General features: G+C 40.3%; 1 protein-coding gene across 1 annotated transcript in view; it reads right to left on the bottom strand.

Annotated features, from left to right (window-relative positions):
• Positions 1–615: 615 nt before the first annotated feature.
• Positions 616–18760, bottom strand: part of Dcaf13 (DDB1 and CUL4 associated factor 13) — a 33983-nt gene continuing 15838 nt past the window's right edge. The window contains exons 7-11 of the mRNA NM_198606.2: positions 17174–17256; positions 9224–9388; positions 3714–3849; positions 2218–2381; positions 616–799 (exon numbers count right to left, since the gene is read on the bottom strand). Of these exons, the coding sequence (NP_941008.2) occupies positions 712–799; positions 2218–2381; positions 3714–3849; positions 9224–9388; positions 17174–17256 (636 nt within the window). The 3' untranslated portion in view covers positions 616–711. The remainder of the gene's footprint in view (positions 800–2217; positions 2382–3713; positions 3850–9223; positions 9389–17173; positions 17257–18760) is intronic.

The following is an 18760-nucleotide window of genomic DNA, read 5'->3' as shown; positions in this document are numbered from 1 at the left end:
GTGACAGAACATTACCCAGTCTGTTTCCATCAAAGAGAAGGGTCACACTGACTACATGGTGAGACTTAATAAGAAGGCATTTGATATCCACAGGCAATTCTGTCTTTTCTACTTCCGCTCTTCTCTCTTTTCAGCAACTTCTCATTATCACCATCCTTACTCCCTTCAAGATCTACTCTGACAATGTCACTTGAGAAACTCTATGTGTACATTTTTTACAAGAGGCCATGAACGCCAAAAGTGACATTTCAAAAATGGTCAGAATCATGCTGTGTGTAGATTAGCCTAGGCTTGAATTACAGGAAATCGCTCGTGTCTCTGACTAGTCAGGCTCTGTGATGTGAGGGACACTGAAAATATCACTATGGAAACCAGGTTGTAGCAGGAGGTAGGGCCAGTGACTCAGCAGGTGCCACTTCTCTACATAGCAGTAGCATCGAATGCTCTGACAAGACACCAGGCAAACATACCAAGGTTTCAGTTGTTACATAACAAACGAACTGACAGGTGATTCTGCTACTGCACAGCTGGCTCTTAGATCAGTGCAAGTAGTAAGAAAAACAGAGAACGCCAAGTCAAGCAGGGCAAAAGAAAGAAAAACACACAACTGCAGTGTTTACTATTAAACCAGACTCAGGACTTTTATTTACAGAGTTCCCAAATCAAAAGTAGCAAATAATTATATATCAAACTTGGTAGGAAGACAAAACATTATTTCACAACCGCCACTACGTGTTTCTTCCTCTCTGACACAATCGGCACAGATCCAGGCTTGCTATGTTTACGACGATTCATTTCCCTAGAAATAAACAAAATATATAAAATATGAGCAAGTACATAAGAAATTACCTCAGCCAAAAGAAATTAAATCATAAAGCATTTTCTTTCACTAGAACTAAACTTAAAAAAGAATTTTCCAATGAGAATAAAGTAAAAAGTTACATTCAACTTTTGTTATTTAATTGCTTCATATTAATGATCAATGTCTAAGGCTGTACCACCCTGAATGCACCTGATCTTGTCTGACCTTAGAAGCTAAGCAGGTCAAGACTGGCTTATAGGAATACACCTTAGTGCTGCATGCTTTTGAGCCAGGTGTGGTGATACAGGACTTTAATCCCAGGACTCAGGACTCAGAGACAGGATAATCTCTGAGTCAGAGGCCAGTCTGGTCCATACTACCGCCCTGGAGACTGTCTCAAGAAAAACCAAAAACCAACCAACTAAACAAACAAACAAACAAACAAACACCTAAAACCCAGCATCCCTTACTAAGTTTAAAAATACCACAGTTTATTAAGAGACATAAATATGATTAAATCCCAACATGTACCCAAAGAGCATAACAACAGTAACTCATAACAAAACCCAAAAGCTCTAAAAACTTCAACACTGCATTAATCATGGGCTCCCGAGAAGGCGTTCTACAGGAGAAAGGGTGGGGGCTGGGGAAGTTCTGCTTCGTAGCTCTCAGAGGATGAAGAAGAAGAACCACTGGAGCCCAGGAATTCAAAACTAGCTTAGGAATCACAGTGAGTCCCTTACCTCAAGAAACAAGACATTAGATCTCAAATAAAATTAAAGTTTTTAAAAGAAATGATTGTTAAATATGAGTTTTAAAAATTCGTTGCAGTCCAGACTGGCTTTGAACTCGTGGTCCAGAGTACTGGGATTATAGGTAGGTGCTACTATGCCTAGTTTCTTTGAATTCATTTAGAAAATACAGTATGTCATAATAATAGCTATATTACAACTGATTTGCTTTCCCCCCTCCCCCCCCAAGAGCTGAGGACCGAACCCAGCTAGCACTGAGCTAAATCCCCAACCCCTTGTTTTTGTTTTTCGAGACAGGGTTTCTCTGTGTATCTCTGGCTGTCCTGGAGCTCGATCTGCTGACCAGGCTGGCCTCAAACTCAGAAATCTGCCTGCCTCTTCCTGCCAAGTGCTGGGATTAAAGGCGTGCGCCACCACTGCCTAGCTATAACTCATTCCTTAGCGTTATGTGTCGGTAACTTTAGCACTGGAGAGATGGAGACAGGAGGATCTCCAAAGTTCACCAACCAACTAGTCTAGCAATAGGTGATTTCCAGGATCGGTGAGATGTTTCCAAACAGTAAGACGGAAGGAAAGTGTCTGCTTGGTGATGGTGATGACAGAGATGACAGAGGGAAGACAGCTGAGAGTACTAAGCGAAGAGTCAACGGTCTCAACACATACTTTCGGCGCCGAGCTTCCTTCATCACGCGCTGCTCCTGAATCTGGCTGTAGATAGATTTCGGGAGATGTCGGTGGCGAGCAATCCGTTTTACATGTGGATGGTATTGAAATTTTTCCTTTAACTTCTGGTTATAATCATTTGCTGCTTTTTCTCGTGATGTAAGCTAAAAACAAAGTGCATTTGGTATCTCAAATTTTTTATAGTTTTCTTGAGTGTAAAAATTTAGGAAGTACTTCTTCCCCCTTGTCCCCAAAATTCAACTTTTACTACACACAAACAAAATCACCAGTGAGCTTGTCAGTACCGCTCTGCAAGCAGCCGCTGCTCTGGAGGCAGCACACCAACATGTAAACAGATGCCAGAAGGTAAGCAGCAGTGTGAGCTGGGGTCAGGGCTGTGTGAGCTGCAGGGCCAGGCTCTGCAGCCCTCGGAGGCTGAGCACACGAGGCACAGGGTACAGAAAAGGCATCAGGAGCAGTCAGTCAATTTAGATTTTGGTAAAAATCTAACTACATAAAAATTTTTTAAAAAGTATGTAACCCCATAAGTAGGTTTTGTTTAACAATTCGAGGAATAAGAGAAACACACTAGAGCATTCTGTTATGAAGGGGTCTGAGACACAGTGAACACTAATGACAACTGAACTTAAAGTAGAATTACCTTTGGTTATTGTTTACTGCTGCTTGACTTTCCTGCCAGAGCTAAGCAGAAATCATTTCAAACCCAACATCCCTTTCTTAGTACTCACGTAAACAGACTACACAGTCCACACAGGAAAGTGGACACTTAGAAAATATCAACAATGACAAAAAACCACAAGTCAAACATTATCTTACAGCCCAGATATAGCTGCAGTTTCATAGAATCTATTTTAAAGGTGGATTTTCAGGTCTTTGCCATCAGATGATCTCTTAGGACTTGCAGCCTTTGACATATGCAATCACTACTGCTTTAACAGTAGAGTTGTTCATTCATATCTTACATTTCTACTCTCTACGTCATCTACGTCCAACCAAAGAAAACAAAGAATGATGGAGTCGGAGCAGTGTCACTGTAAACTGGTCAGCCCTTCTGCAAGTGCACTTCTGTGCGTGCGCAGGTACAGTGGGTGCTTGTGAAGGCTAAGATCGACACCAGATCTTCCTCCATTGCTCCCCACCTTATTTCTGGAGACAGGTGTTCAATTCAACTAAGCTGGCCAGGCACTCTAGCTAGTGAGCCCCAGTAACACTCCTGTCTCCTTTATGACAGGGTGCTGCTGGCCTGCTGTCATGTCTGGTTTTTTAAAAAACAAGGAAAGAGAAGAAGGAAGAGAGAAGGGAAGGAAAGGGAGGGCTGGGGCCTTGCTTCCCAAGCACTCTAACAAACAAGCCAGCCCCTCAGCCTTCCATCACAATGGTGTTACCCTGATTAAGTACTTCAAAAAGCTCTTAACAATGATATTCAATAAAATCGCACCCTGATTTTGTAGCAATGAAAGAAAGACAGGCCTTACCACACCCAGTTTTTCAGACGCATTAGCTTTCCACAGTCGGATGTTCATTTCGTCAGACCCACACATAATGTACTTGCTGTCAGAAGTCCATTTCACACACATCACATGTTGCATTCGTTTCGTATGATACACTTCCCTGTAGAAAAGGAATTAAGTTAATATCTTCAGGAGTTGTAGAAGAGATTTTCTTTAACCACTGCCTACTGATGATCAGAAAAACCACTTTTGTGTCTGGAGGAAGTATAAAAGGACAATTCAATTTCAATTCATTGTATTTTGATTGAACTTAATTAATTTGGTTCTAGTCTAAGTGCTTGGGAATTAAAATAAACAAACAGACAGACAGATGGCCTAACAGAATTTACAATTTAATAATAGAAATATAAACACACTAAGCAAAACCATTCATACAAAACTCCACAAAAGTTGGCTTCTCCTCCTCCCTTCCTCCCCCCTTTTGTGTTTTTTGTTTTGTTTTGAAACAGGATTTCTCTTATCCTACTCTGTAGACCAGGGTGGCCTTGAACTCAAAGACCAGCCTGCCTCTGCCTCCTGAGTGTGTAGGGATTACTGGAATGTAATGCCACTTCTGGCTAGAAACGGCTTATTCTTAATATTTTTTCATCCACAATTTAATTTGGATCAACAGCCACTCTCTCCTCAACGGTATTTTACCGGAAAATAAAATGAATACAATGGCCTACACAAAGCGCCCTATCATGCTCAGTCCAGCTCCCATTTTTGTTTGGGCACACTGTTCTGAGCCTAACTGAAGTGCAAGTTTATTTATAGGTGAGAAAATGCAGGGAGGGCTGCAAAAATGTCTGATAGGCTGAGGTAAGAATCAGTTAATAAACGGCGATGTTAAGACATCCCTATTTGGAAATGCTGTGAAACATGCTAAGTGAATTCACGGAAGAAACTATAATGAGAAGTGTTAAGAAGAGCATTTCAAACAAGTAAAAGGTCATAGAAATTAAGATGAGACTTCTTAGTTCCAAACGCAGAAAAAAAAAAATGAGTTCAAATGCAGATGGTATGACAGGTGCACAGTAAGGTAAGAACTACAGGACAGGGTTCCTTCTGGTCGGCAACAGCACTGGGACACCTTGGGTCTGAACTTGGAGGTCAGTCCCACAGTCTCCAGAGGACTCTTCACCCCACAGGAGCCCTAGCACGCCCAGGATCTTAGGATCACTGGTGAGTGGAGCACAACATCTGTTCCAATAGAACCGAGGGTACTGGGGACAGCTGGGGCACAGGCACAGGAACCCCACCCGATTAGTGGCTCAGGTTCCTTCAGGTCAGCACTGGTCTAGGACAGCCCCGTGGTCCCCAGAGGAGGTACCACTTCCAGGCGTTCTAACATGCCCAGGATCTTAGGATCCCAGGATCTCAGAGGCTCAGAGGAAGCCTGACTGCCAAGAACTCTGACACACCCAGAATCTCAGCATCACAGGATCCAGAATCACAAAGAACCCTGGACTCTGAGGAGATCTGAATCAACTGGGATTACAGGAAGGACAGGCTCCAATCAGATATATTGAGGGCAGGGAGCACTTGAGATAATCAGATGGTGGGAGGCAAGCATAAGAACAGAAGCAACATAAACCAAGGTTACTTGGCATCATCAGAACTAAACTCTCCCACCTTATTAAGTCCTGAATACACCAGAGAACGTCTAAACCTGATAACTTCATTGAAGGAGCTGGATACAAAATTAACTCAAACAAATCAGTAGCCTTTCTCTACACAAAGGATAAACAGGCTGAGAAAGAAATTAGGGAAACATCCTTCAAAATAGTCACAAATAATACAAAACACTTTGGTATGACTCTAACTAACTAAATGAAAGATCTGTATGATAAGAACTTCAAGTCTTTAAAGAAAGAAATTGACGAAGATCTCAGAAGATGGAAAGATCTCCCATGCTCATGGACTGGCAGGATTAATATAGTAAAAATGGCTATCTTGCCAAAAGCAATATACAGACTCAATGCAATCACCATCAAAATTCCAACTCAATTCTTCACAGAGTTAGGGCAATTTGCAAATTCATCTGGAATAACAAAAAAACTAGGATAGCAAAAACTCTTCTCAACAATAAAAGAACCTCTGGTGGAATCACCACCCCAACCTTAAGCTGTACTACAGAGCAATTGTGATGAAAACTGCATGGTACTGGTAAAGCTATAGACAAGTAGATCAATGTACTAGAATTGAAGACCCAGAAATGAACCCACACACCTATGGTCACTTGATCTTTGACAAAGGAGCTAAAACCATCCAGTGGAAAGAAGAGAACATTTTCAACAAATGGTGCTGGCTCAACTGGCTGTTAGCATGTAGAAGAATGCAAATTGATCCATTCTTATTTCCTTGTACAAAGCTCAAGTCTATGTAGATCAAGAACTCCACATAAAACCAGAGACAGTGAAACTTATAGAGGAGAAAGTGGGGAAGAGCCTTGATATGGGCACAGGGGAAAAATTCCTGAACAGAACAGCAATGGCTTGTGCTATAAGATCAAGAATTGACAAATTGGGATGTCATAAAATTGCAAAGCTTCTGTAAGGCAAAGGACACTGTCAATAAGACAAAACAGCAACCAAAGACTAGGAAAGTATCTTTACCAATCCTAAATACAATAGGGGGCTAATATTCAATATATATAAAGAACTCAAGAAGTTGGACTCCAGAAAACCAAATAACCCTATTTAAAAAATTATGGGGTACAGAGCTAAACAAAGAATTTTCAACTGAGGAATACTGAATGGCTGAGAAGCACCTGAAAAAAAATGTTCAACATCCTTTATCATCAGGAAACGCAAATCAAAACAACCCTGAGACTCTACCTCACCCCAGTCAGAATAGCTAAGATAAAAAATTCAGGTGACAGAAGATGCTGGTGAGGATGTGGAGTAAGAGGAACACTCCTCCATTGCTGGTGGGACTGCAAGCTGGTACAACCACTCTGGAATTCAGTCTGGCGATGCCTCAGAAAATTGGACATAGTTTTTCCAGAAGATCCAGCAATATCTCTCCTGAACATATACCCAGAAGATGCTCCAACTTGTAATAAGGACACATGCTCCAATATGTTAATAGCAGCCTTATTTATAATAGCCAGAATCTGGAAAGAACCCAGATTTCACTCAACGGAGGAATGGATACAGAAAATGTGGTACATTTACACAATGGAGTACTACTCAGCTATTAAAAACAATGAAATTATGATATTCTTAGACAAATGGGGCCAGAAGAGGTTCTGAAGAGTTTTAAAAGGAGGTGAACGATTTTAAAATTATTCCAATCTCTGGTAAGTTAGTAGGTGCAGCATTGGCATTACCAGTGCTGACACCAGCACCCTTACCACCTTGCACCTCCCCACACAGGCTGTCTTCTTCCTTTCCATATGCACTTTCTCCTTCTCTTTTCCACCACCTACAATGACTCTCCAGTTTCTTTCACCTAGTTACAGTTTTGTCAAGTAAGTCTAGGCCACTTAACCAAGAAAGGGTACATACACGCGCACACTCGGCACTGGTACGTATATAAGTATATATATTCAGTTATATTTTTTTATATTTTGATATGCATTATAAGTAGTCATATATCTTTGAGTCATATTATCAATCTTTCAAAAGTTTTTGTTTGTTTTACTGTAGTTTTAGAGGGTTGCCCAGGTCAGCCTATGTGCTGGTTAGTTTATGTTAACTAGACACAAGCTAGAGTCATCTGGAAAGAGGGACCCTCAACTGATAAAATGCCTCCATCAGACTAAGCTACAGGCAGGTCTGTGGGGGCATTTTCTTGTGTAATGACTGATGTCTGAGGGCCCATCCCATTGTGGGTGGTGCCATCCCTGGATAGGTGGTCCTAAGTGATTAAATAAAACAGTTGGTTGAGCAAGCCACTGGGAAGTAAGCCAGTGCACAGCATTCTTCCATGGCCTCTGCTTTTGTTCCTACCTCCAGGTTCTCGCCTTGAGTTCCTGTCCTGACTCCCCTTCATAATAGACCAACTAGGAAGTCTAAGCCAAATAAACTCTTTCCTCCCCAAGTTGCCTTTGGTCATGGTGTTTCATCACAGCAAAAGAGCAAGCCAAAACAGCCTACAATCGTCCTGCTTCTGTCTCCTGAGTACCAAGAGTAAATGCTACTAGCTTAGCGCTCAGAACTTTGATGCTTCACTTTCCTTTGGCTTACGTGTATGTTTAGGAACATGTCTAAGCATTACTAAAGAACAGGGAGAAAGTGTATGCAAGTGCTTTGTAAGCCACAGCACACGAATCAGACTTTAAGGAGGAGGAAACGGTCTAAGGGAAGAACTCATTGGTAGAGCATTCCCAAGAGGGCTCACATTCAATCACAAAGTCAGTCAGTAAAACAAAACATAACATACAAAAGTTCCCTGAAGTCTCTTAGAATGCCCTAATTTTCTATAAATTACCTCAATACAAAATCTGTCATGGTATAACACATGCTATCCTGAGTTATAATAAGCAGTAGAGTTAAACTGTAGAAAACAATGTAAATCTTAAAGACAGGAATGGTAGTAAATATGCTCACAGACTGAGATATGCAAATGGATGGCTCAGTACTAAATCTCCCAGCTCTCCATTCAGAGTACACAGTGGAGTCACTTACAGCAATGGCATCTTGTCCCCACTTTATTTATGTCTGTGGAGACTCCTTCTCAGCCTTCCATCTCCCTCAACAGCACAGCTACATCTGCTTTTCAAGGCTTTGGGGACTGCCCATGACCCTAACCATGGTCCAGGTTATGTGAAAGCTTAAACAAAAAACTCAAACAAATAAAAAGATAATTGTCATGCAGTTTTCAGAACATACTGCTGAGCTTTGCAAGAGAGCAGATGTTACTAAGTAGTATAGCCCCTGCACGAGAGCTGATGTAATTGGGATTTTGTCTTTAAAAATGCTGTACCCGAGCTTGGTCACCAGGAGACTTTTCAGAGGCACAAGTCTACTGTTGGTCTGGCCATTAATAAAATGACTCTAAACTTGTAATTGGCTTAATCAGCATGGTTGTGAATAACTATATCATATGGATCAGTACCTATTACTGACTAAACTAGAAAGGAGGAAAACATGAGTTTAGCAATTTAAGCTGCTTTTTCTTCTAATCTTTTGCTGATTAAATGAGTTGGATTTGAATGTATAAAAAACAGTACTTGGGAATATTATTTATTGCTTTAAAAACTACTTTCAGAAAAAATTATCCAAGCTCTTTACCATCAAACTAAATTTGTATTAATTTTATTCATTATATAGAAATAAATCTCCTAGACAATAAAAGAAAACCACCTGATTTGACCTAACTTGATACAGCAGAAATCTACACTCCATGTCACAATACATGGGTATAAGCCCTACCATATACACAGAACCAACCACCTTCTAAGAAAAGACACATGATCATCAAGACTAAGTATCACCCAAAATTAAGTGGCTGGCCAGCGGGCACGTGGCTGGCTGGTGGGCACATACCTGCTTCGGCTCTTGTCCACAGGAAAGATTCTAATAGACTTATCAAAGCTGGCAGACACAAATTCCTTCCCAGTGGGAGAGTAGTCCACATCAAGTACTGCAGACACGTGATCCATGTGCACCATAACAGGAGTGTCCAGTGCGCGCATATCAAAAGTATACAAGCTGTGAAACATTGTTAAATATTAGACTTCAATTTCTAGAAAGAAGCCAAGTATAGTATTAAAAGATAGTAGTAAAAATAAGAACTTTAACTAAATAATGAACCTCTTAATAAGCACTCTGATTCTGAATACAGGTAAGGTAGGTAAGATACAGAGAATTCTTATTACTTTGTAAGATTACACAAAACCAAAAGGAAAAAAAAAAAACCAAAAAAACAAAAACTAAGAAAAACAACAATAACAATAAGCAAACAAAGAGACAAACAAAAAACCAGTGAGATGGCTCAGTGGGTAAAGCTTTGTGTGTACCCGGTGGACCTGAGTACAATCCTCAGAACCCACATAGTAGGAGAGAACCAACAATACACAAGCATTATAGGTTGTGCATGTGCACACACATGCAAGCATGCATGCACACATACAAACACCCCTCCCATAAACAAACAAATGTGGAAGAGGCCAGAGGGCTGGTTTGCTCTGTGAGGACAGAAGTTGGCTGCCTGCATTCTAGAAGAGAGCCCTTAGGAGAACCTGATTATGTTGGCAATTCCCAAACTAGGGAAAAACAATTCTCTTTTGTATTGGTTGGTCTTGTGTGCTGTGTATTCAGATGCTGAGTTCTATACCCCAAGACCAGGTTGCAGTCTGGACACTGTATTGACCAATGTGCTATAAAGAATGCTCCCCAGTAATCTCTGATGGGTCATGGAAGGCTGGAGCCTGTGACTGGGCAGGAGAGGAAGGTGGGACTTGAGGTGGGTCAAGTAGGGGTCTCAGGTAGTGACCATGAGGAGAAGAAGAGAGGAGAGGTAGAGAAGACGGTTGCCATGAGGTAAGATGAACCATGATCATGTGGCTCTGAGGACACACATGGAACAGTAACCAGATGAGACTCAAAATTAAAGTGACACAGGGCTTATGGCTGGGATGTAGGTTAGAATAGCTCAGAAGCCGCTCAGCACAGCATCAGCAGGTTGTAAATAAAAAAACCAGGTTTCTTTGACTTTTATTTGGGAGCTAAACAGGACAGAGCGAGGCAGAAACTCCCCTTAAGATTACAATACTCTTCTTTTAGCAAATTGTTTCTTTCCTAAACAAACTGTTTTGTCATTCTGTGGAGGAAAAAAAAATACAAATCTGTTCAATTCCAAGCAAATAATTTCATGTGGACAGAAATGCCTAATGTTCTGAGTTATGGGACTTCTTCAAGCAATTCTCTATTCTAAACCTTTCTTACAACCAATCCATAGCACTGAGCTCGTTTAAATGATTTGCCTACTTTCTATCAGAATAATCAGCTTTTGCAGATCTGAATTATAGTTTTAATTCAAAATTATAATATTAAAAGAAAAATTGTAACTTCCCCCACCCCCTCAGCCTGAAACCTGTTTGCTCAGGGGTGGAGCTTGCTGCTCAATCGTTCTGCCACGCCCTCTGCTGGAACCTGCCGCTTTGCTGCTCTGGAGCCATACATGTGGTCACCCTACTACTGGACCCCTGGATTATTTGGCGGGAATCGGCCCCTCCCCCTCCTTCATAACTGAGTATAGGAATAGTAAAATTGAGCTTTGATCAGGATGACTGTCTTAGCTCCATCTTTCTCTCACACCGCCAAGCCACTCTTCTCTTCCAGGTTTCCAAGATGCCTTTCCAGGCTAGAACCCAGACATATGATCTGCTGGCCGGACACAACATTTGGCGAACCAACGCAGGACTGAGAAACGGCAGAGGACATTTGGAAGAAACACTGCTGGTTTGGAGCTCCATAGAAGAAAATAATTAAAGGAAATTCATACCAGAGAAGGTCGGCATGGGCTAAGTTGAAACAGTGTTTAACCTGAGCGCTAATTCACTTAGGATCAGCAGTGAGGCACATCAGGAGCTAGGAACTGTAACAGGTGGTTAGCTGAAGCTCTCAGAAGCTACAATTTTAGGCGTGAGAAAAGAAAGGGCTTATTAAAAGGAAATTAATAATCAGGCAGATGGCCGCAGTTTAAAAAAAAAAAAAAAAACTGCATCATGTGGGAGGAAAATGTCCCAAAAAGCAGAGAGAAATTTCAGGAGTGGCATGCTTTGTTCTCTCTGGGCCTTATAGCAGAAGTACTCTGTCCCCTTTTGTGTCTTGTCTAATGTCTGGTGCACCAATTTGTTCTCGTGTTCAATTCATGTATGTTCGTGTCCAGTCTGTATGAATGAATATGTTCTATGTTTTATGTTGGATAATAAAGATGACATAAAAACTTTATCCGCAAAGCCGAGAGCTGCCACTTGCTTCAACCAGGAAACAGACACATGGCAGGAGGGTCCCTGCTGGAAAAACTGTTCGTTTTAGAAAAAAAGGGCGAGTCTACAGCCTCTTAGTTTCGAGGTAAAAAAGCTGATAAATGGTTCGTGATTAATATGTTTGACAAATAATAAAGTGCTTTTTATTCTATTATTGTAGCTAGAAAAATTAATATTTTCTGATTGGTCTAAATGTAACTGCTTCATTTGGTTCTTTTTTATTGGTAATGTGCTCTGCACAATCAGCTCATAAGTTGTTGGTTAAGATTAATAATTGTTACATTGCTACATATGGTTAGTCTTAAAATTGATAACTCAAGTTTAATGTCTTCCGACACGTGGCATAAGGCAGGCCAAGAGGCTGGGTCTCTAAAGATATTTCTAGTTTAGATAATAATTAATGTGGTTCCTATCCTAAAAAGTAAAATTAAAGATAAGATTTAAAACAATGTCTCTTTATTAAAATGTTTTATTACTTAGGGTTTTAGTTTACTACAAAAGTTTTTACAAAAAAATAAAGAAAGCTTTTATAATTGTTATTAATTATATTCATTGGTAATTAAATATTAGCTGTGCCCAAGACAATTCCTTGGCCAGAAAAAACATTGTAAAGTCATTTTTCTCATCCTCCCAGCCGATCGTTGGCCCATGTGGGCCCAGCTAGCTGCTGCGGGGCGGAGCACTGACACACAGTTCCCCCTGTTTCAGCACAAATAATCTAGTTGTGTGCTGTAGATGGTGTTTTAAAATGCTGAACAATCAAACTTTAATTTGTATATTAATAGTCAATGCTATATCTCTGAGTTCACAATTGCTTGAGATTGTTCGTCCCTCAGATGCTATTAATTCTCAAATTTGCAATTGCTTATGCATAAACAACTCATAGAAAAAATGCTGTCCTTTTAAGAAGGCAGTTTTGAGACATTTATTAAATTGTCCTAATTGCCTGGACATTTTAAAACAATGTCAAGATAAATTTATATCTCAGTCTATGGGTCATCCGTGTAAAATAGATTGGATATATAACCTCATTCTTTGTATATTCATAACAGTTATGGTTTAAGATAATATTTTAGTATTCTTGAAAATTGTGCATGTATAATTCTTTCCTTTTAGTGTCCTCAGATACTACTTGTTTCCACATAATAGTGTTAATTCTTGAGGACCTTTACTTAATAATTTGCTACAAATAAATGCTCTTATTTCTAGTTAATAAATAAATAAGCTTTTCAAGCTTTCTAGTTACAACCGCTCCTTAAGAGAAATGATTGAAAGTGCAATTAGTCACTGCCTCTTTACAGCCAAGTATTTAAAATGTTTTGTCAACAAGTTATTAATTCAAAAGATTAGATATTGTGAAACTTTAAAACTTCTTAAAAGACAAAAAAGAGAAAAATTAAACCCCCGTACATACTATTTAGTGCATTCCCATGCACACTATTTAAATCTTACCTTTATTTTCAATTTTTAAAATTTAAATGTCAAAGAATTTAATAAATGCTTTATAGCATCGTAAAAGGATCTACTTATTGGCTTATAGACTGATCCTAAATAGCTACCTTATTAGGAAAGGGAAAAACAGGTTCTCTCCACAGAACGCTGCAGAAGCATGATGGTTAATTCGTGTGATGAGCTGGCAGGTAAGTTAACTCAGTGCCCTGATTAAAATGACTAAGAAACTAAATTAGATTCATGTTTTAGATCCATCCTTGCTTGCCATTTTTCCAGTTTAGACTAGCTTCAAACCTTTTAACTTTATGGCAATAGTACATCAGAGACTGTATATTCTGACTTAGTGAGATTAGTCATTTAATAGAGTCATAATGATTTTTCTCTTTTCTTCAGTGTGACCAGTCATTCTAACTCCATCTTAGACTGGTCTAATATTCAGTCCAATATTAGAGATTCCTATATTCTTAATTACCTAGCAAAGTTAATTCAGAGCACATCCCCCACTTCCAGAGAGTCTCTGGCCTTTTTACTATTCTAAAACCAGCCCAGAGACTTGGCTTCTGCCTTGCTAATTTGCAACTGAATAAAGTACCTGGACTCCCCCCCCCCCCCAAAAAAAAAAAAAGATTTGCATTGCTACTTTCTCATTGTCTAGATCTTGTTTTTTCAAGCAGGCCAATCAACATCCTCCAGCCTGACCGCAGCCCGTGCATCCCCGCCCCCAAGAGCGTACAGGTGCCGACTGTTATTTTCATTCGAAGGACATTCCAACACGTTTTGTGGCTTTTAGGTCTGATTTGAGATTTGGATTTACTACGAGGGCTAGAAAAGCAGATATTTCTATACTAGAAGAGATTGGTTTTTATTCTGATAGACAGGCTTAGTCCCTTAGCTGGCCTCTGGTTTTCCACCCTTAGTGTTACTGCAAGGTCCCCTTAGTTCCTCAGGCTGTGGGAATAACAGAGATGAGGAGGATGACTTCCAGCTCCTATTTTAGCCCCAAATCGTGGTGTTACTAATGACATAATTCTTGTCTAGGTCTTGCTAATTCTGAGGTTGACAATTCTCCTTTAGGAGCTGCACAGTACTCAGAACTGTGCATACTGGTTTGTGATCATACAAATACAGTATGGTTACCACTTGGTGCAGAGATTTACTGCAGGGGAAGGTCCAGCTTGACCATTTCTGGGTTCCTTGTGAGATACACCAGGTTTGGATGGAGGTTGGTATCTATTTCCAGTTACAACCAAAAACATCTTTCTAAGGCTCTGCCTCCCCTCCCCAAAAGATACCAAGAGCCACAGGTGTGGGTCGTGACAGCACCCACGGGAGGAATGGGGTCAATTTCCACCCAAGCCAAGGTTAAAAGCCCAGTCATCTACAGATGAGAAAATCATTTAATCACCTCAGTTAAGCGTGGCCTTATTAAACTTAATTAATTGGGGGCGGGGGGGAGAGGTTGGAGACTGTACTGTTGGAAGGGCAAGCCCTTCACAGACTCCCACCCTAAAAAAGCCAATTGGCCCTGTACTATGGAGCCGGTCATAACCCCCTCCTCCCTGTACTCCGCCTGTCATCCAAAAATGTGGAGGAATATCCATTCAGTGTTATTCATAATAAAGTTCATTTCAAATTCTTACAGTCAACCTTTGCCAGGGTTCCAACGCCCTATTTAAAATTCAACTAGGAAGTTACCTATTCAGTACTAGTTAACATTATAAAGTCAGAGCCTAAAGCCCAGGGCTATTCTGTTAGTTGTTTACTAGGACAGAAAGGACAGTCTTATCCAGATATGGTCCCATGGTGACAGGTTTTTTTTCTTTAGCCCTAAAAATTCAGGCAGAACTATTGAACATAGATAAATTTTTTACCTCAGGCCAGCCTTTTCTTTTTTTTTTTTTTTTTATTAACAACAGGGAGGAGATGTAACCTCCCCCACCCCCTCAGCCTGAAACCTGTTTGCTCAGGGGTGGAGCTTGCTGCTCAATCGTTCTGCCACGCCCTCTGCTGGAACCTGCCGCTTTGCTGTTCTGGAGCCATACATGTGGTCACCCTACTACTGGACCCCTGGATTATTTGGCGGGAATCGGCCCCTCCCCCTCCTTCATAACTGAGTATAGGAATAGTAAAATTGAGCTTTGATCAGGATGACTGTCTTAGCTCCATCTTTCTCTCACACCGCCAAGCCACTCTTCTCTTCCAGGTTTCCAAGATGCCTTTCCAGGCTAGAACCCAGAAATGTGATCCGCTGGCCGGAGACAACAAAAAAAAATGAAGATAGAAAACAGACAGCACAGAGGGATCCCTGTCGCCTGGAGAAACCTTCATGTGGCCCGTCAGCCCTGTACCCAGTTTTTCCTCAACTCCTCTTCCTGCTTGCCCCAGCTTTCCCAGTGTGTGATTACAGACATATGTCATGACAGCCAACAAGAATATTTCAAAAATAAGGACAATTAGGGAAAACTAGCAGCTATTTCTTTTAAGAGACATGTTTTAGGAACTGTATATAATCTTTCCAAGGGAAGAAAAGAGAAATTCCAAAGCGGCTCTGAAAAGAGATGATCTGGGGAAACAACTAGCTCACAGTGTACTTTGGAAATCTTAGCTTAGGTCACCATGCTGCAGTGTTCTCTTGTCTTTTACTGCCTTCAATGGTAACAGGACCATTTTATTTCAAAGCATCCATTACAGTAAGCAAAGGCTTCAACGCGGCTGGGCATTGCTGATTAAGGAATCACCTCTGCTCCGTCTCAGTCTGGGAAATCCTGAGAGCTTCAGTTCCTGGGTGAAAGCAGCCTGTGGTCCGTGTATGAGCTGTCACATACACTGGACACTTACTCTTTACTTATGTGTGTGTGTGTGTGTGTGTGTGTGTGTGTGTGTGTGTGCTTCCTTATCTCTATGTGCACTACACAAGTGCAGGCGCCGGCAGAAGCCAGAAGAGGGCATCACATTCCTGAGACACAAGTTACAGGTGGTTGATTGTGAGGTGCCTAATGTGGAGGCTGAGAACAGAATTCCTCTGCAAGATATCACGTCCTCTAAACTGCTGAGCCATCTCTCCAGCCCGTGGTGGTCAAATTTTAAAAAGAGAATATCTAAAGGTCAAATGTACTAACAAGCTTGTACCTTCTCAAAAGGTATATTAAGAATGTACTTAAAAGAATAAAACACATTAAAAACATAAAAGGCTGATACATAATTTCACTAGATTAACCTCTCTGGTTTGTAAATTTTATCTGATTGCAATAGTAAAGAGATAACATGAGACAGCAATGTTCAATGTCAACAAGAGCAAAGCACTACATAAGGAATCATAAAATCTCAGAGTTCATAACAAGTCTGCTAATCCAACTTTACAGGCACAGGAAGTATCTGCAAATGTGAAGCTAAAATCTACTACCACTCTGGCTGTTTTCCTGACAGCAGACAGTCTGACTACATGGTCATCACTGGAGGAGTCACAAGTACTTGTGAAGAAGAGATTGTTTCTAAGAAAGCATGAATGGGCCAAGCACTACTTGCTCAAATTTATTTGTTTGTTCTCAAACAATGTTTTCCGGTAGAATCCCAGCTGGCCGTGAACATGCCACATAATCCTGGGTAGCCTCAAACTCAATCCTCCTGCCTCAACCTCGAGAGCACTAGGGAAACAGATATGCACCTCCATACCTGCTGGTCTTGTCACTATTTAAATGGCCTACATGAGAGAGCATTCAGTTTCTTCTGTTTGGGCAAGTGAGCCATGATTTATTTTCTCTAACCATCCAAGCATTACAGAATATAAGCAGCCATAACCAGGAAGTAAGCAAAAGCGCACCATAGCAAGAACTGTGCAAAGGGCTCATCACAGGTGGCAGTTTACTATTCTTTGTCTAAGTTATGCTAAAATCTGAGAAAATACTTTCTAAAAATCTCTTCTCCAATTTGGGAAATTATTTTTAGCAAAATATATGAAAGCTTATTTACCAAATGAAATACATTATATTAACAAGGCAATGTGAAGGAGCCATTTTTGTTAGGAATATGTTTCTAAAAGGAGAGACCTTACTTATAGTCTTCATTTGCTGCAGTAAAATTGAAAGCTTCCATAGGGTTCCAACAGATTGTATTTGTCCTCATTTCCAGGATAACCTAAGAAAGGAAGGTAACATTATCCCATTACTACAGAACTAATATACACAAAATGAATAAACTTTCTACTTTTTTTCTGATTTTAGCTAATACTTTCATATGCACAGTGCACAATGCAGAACAGTGGATAAAGAAGTCAGTGACTGTTCTCTGAGAAAGACACTGTAGTATGAACAAAACAATATTTAACGCCTAGCCCCTAAACCTCAAATGGCTAACAGTTTAGTTGGAAACTGAAGCATATATTAAAAAAAAAATTAAAGCTATAAATAATAAAGCAACAAATGACAACATAAATAGGTACAAAATCAATGGTGAGCTTAGGGTTAAAGTTCAGAAGAAAGGTTTCACAAGGCAGGGTCTGAAAAGACCTTTGATGACTGGTAACTTGTAGTGTTTCTCAATGCAATGGTACTGGGGAGAAGGAAAGAAAAACCCACATTTACTGTACAAAGCTCACTCTCTCTCAGGCACTTGCCCACTGACTACTCCTTTCATGATTTCAAAACTTTCTTGGTAAGGAGGAGAATTACTACAAATGTAATGCCTACCAGATTATAATGATAGCGATAATAATAACAACAATAACAATAATAAAGCTGGATGTGGTGGTGCACGTCCCTAATCCCAGCCCTGGGAGCAGAGGCAGGCAGATCTCTGTCAGTGTGAGGGCAGCCTGGTCTACACAGTGAGTTCCAGTGTGAGGGCAGCCTGGTCTACACAGTGAGTTCCAGGACAGTCAGAGCTGCAGAATGAGATCCTGTCTTGAAAATAAATAACATCAAAACCCAAGAAAAGGTAGCAGTGCCTATTACTATGTTCATGTGACAAACCCCAATTAAGCACTGTCTCACTGTTTAAAACAAACAAATGAATGCAATGCAAATTGGGCTCAGCTTATGAGTGCACTGAATGCCAGGCTAGGTCGTCTTCTCTACTTTACAGCAAATGTAACTCCCTAAAACCAAAGTGCATGTAGACGTGTGTATTTACCAAAGACTCTTATATAGTAAACTAGAACTTCTTGTCAGCACTCTGCTAACTACTAAAACGCATCCTACCTCACTTGTATAATATATATATATATATATATATATATATATATATATATAAATGAACTGCAAGGTACCACCATTTTACAAAAGAAATAGACAGTGGCGTTCACGTATCACACAAATGAGCAACTAAATTTATACATTTTAAAAATTAATTTGTTTTATTTATATGAGTACACTGTAGCTGTCTTCAGACCCACCAGAAGAGGCCATCAGATCCCATTACAGATGGTTGTGAGCCACCATGTGTTGCTGGGAATTGAACTTAGGACCTCTGATAAAGTCGTCAGTGCTCTTAACCACTGAGCCATCACTAACCCAGATTTTTACTTTTAATTAATAGTGAACACACTAATTTCATTCTTCCTACTTTTACTATTTCTGAATTTATCAACACATTAAAAAATGTTTTGTGTTTTCTTAGTCTTGACAGAGTCTTATGAAGCCCA

Source organism: Mus musculus, chromosome 15 (assembly GCF_000001635.26).
Source record: "Mus musculus strain C57BL/6J chromosome 15, GRCm38.p6 C57BL/6J".
In the NCBI taxonomy this organism is placed as follows: Eukaryota; Metazoa; Chordata; class Mammalia; order Rodentia; family Muridae; genus Mus; species Mus musculus.
This window is presented reverse-complemented; position numbering and strand designations above follow the sequence as displayed.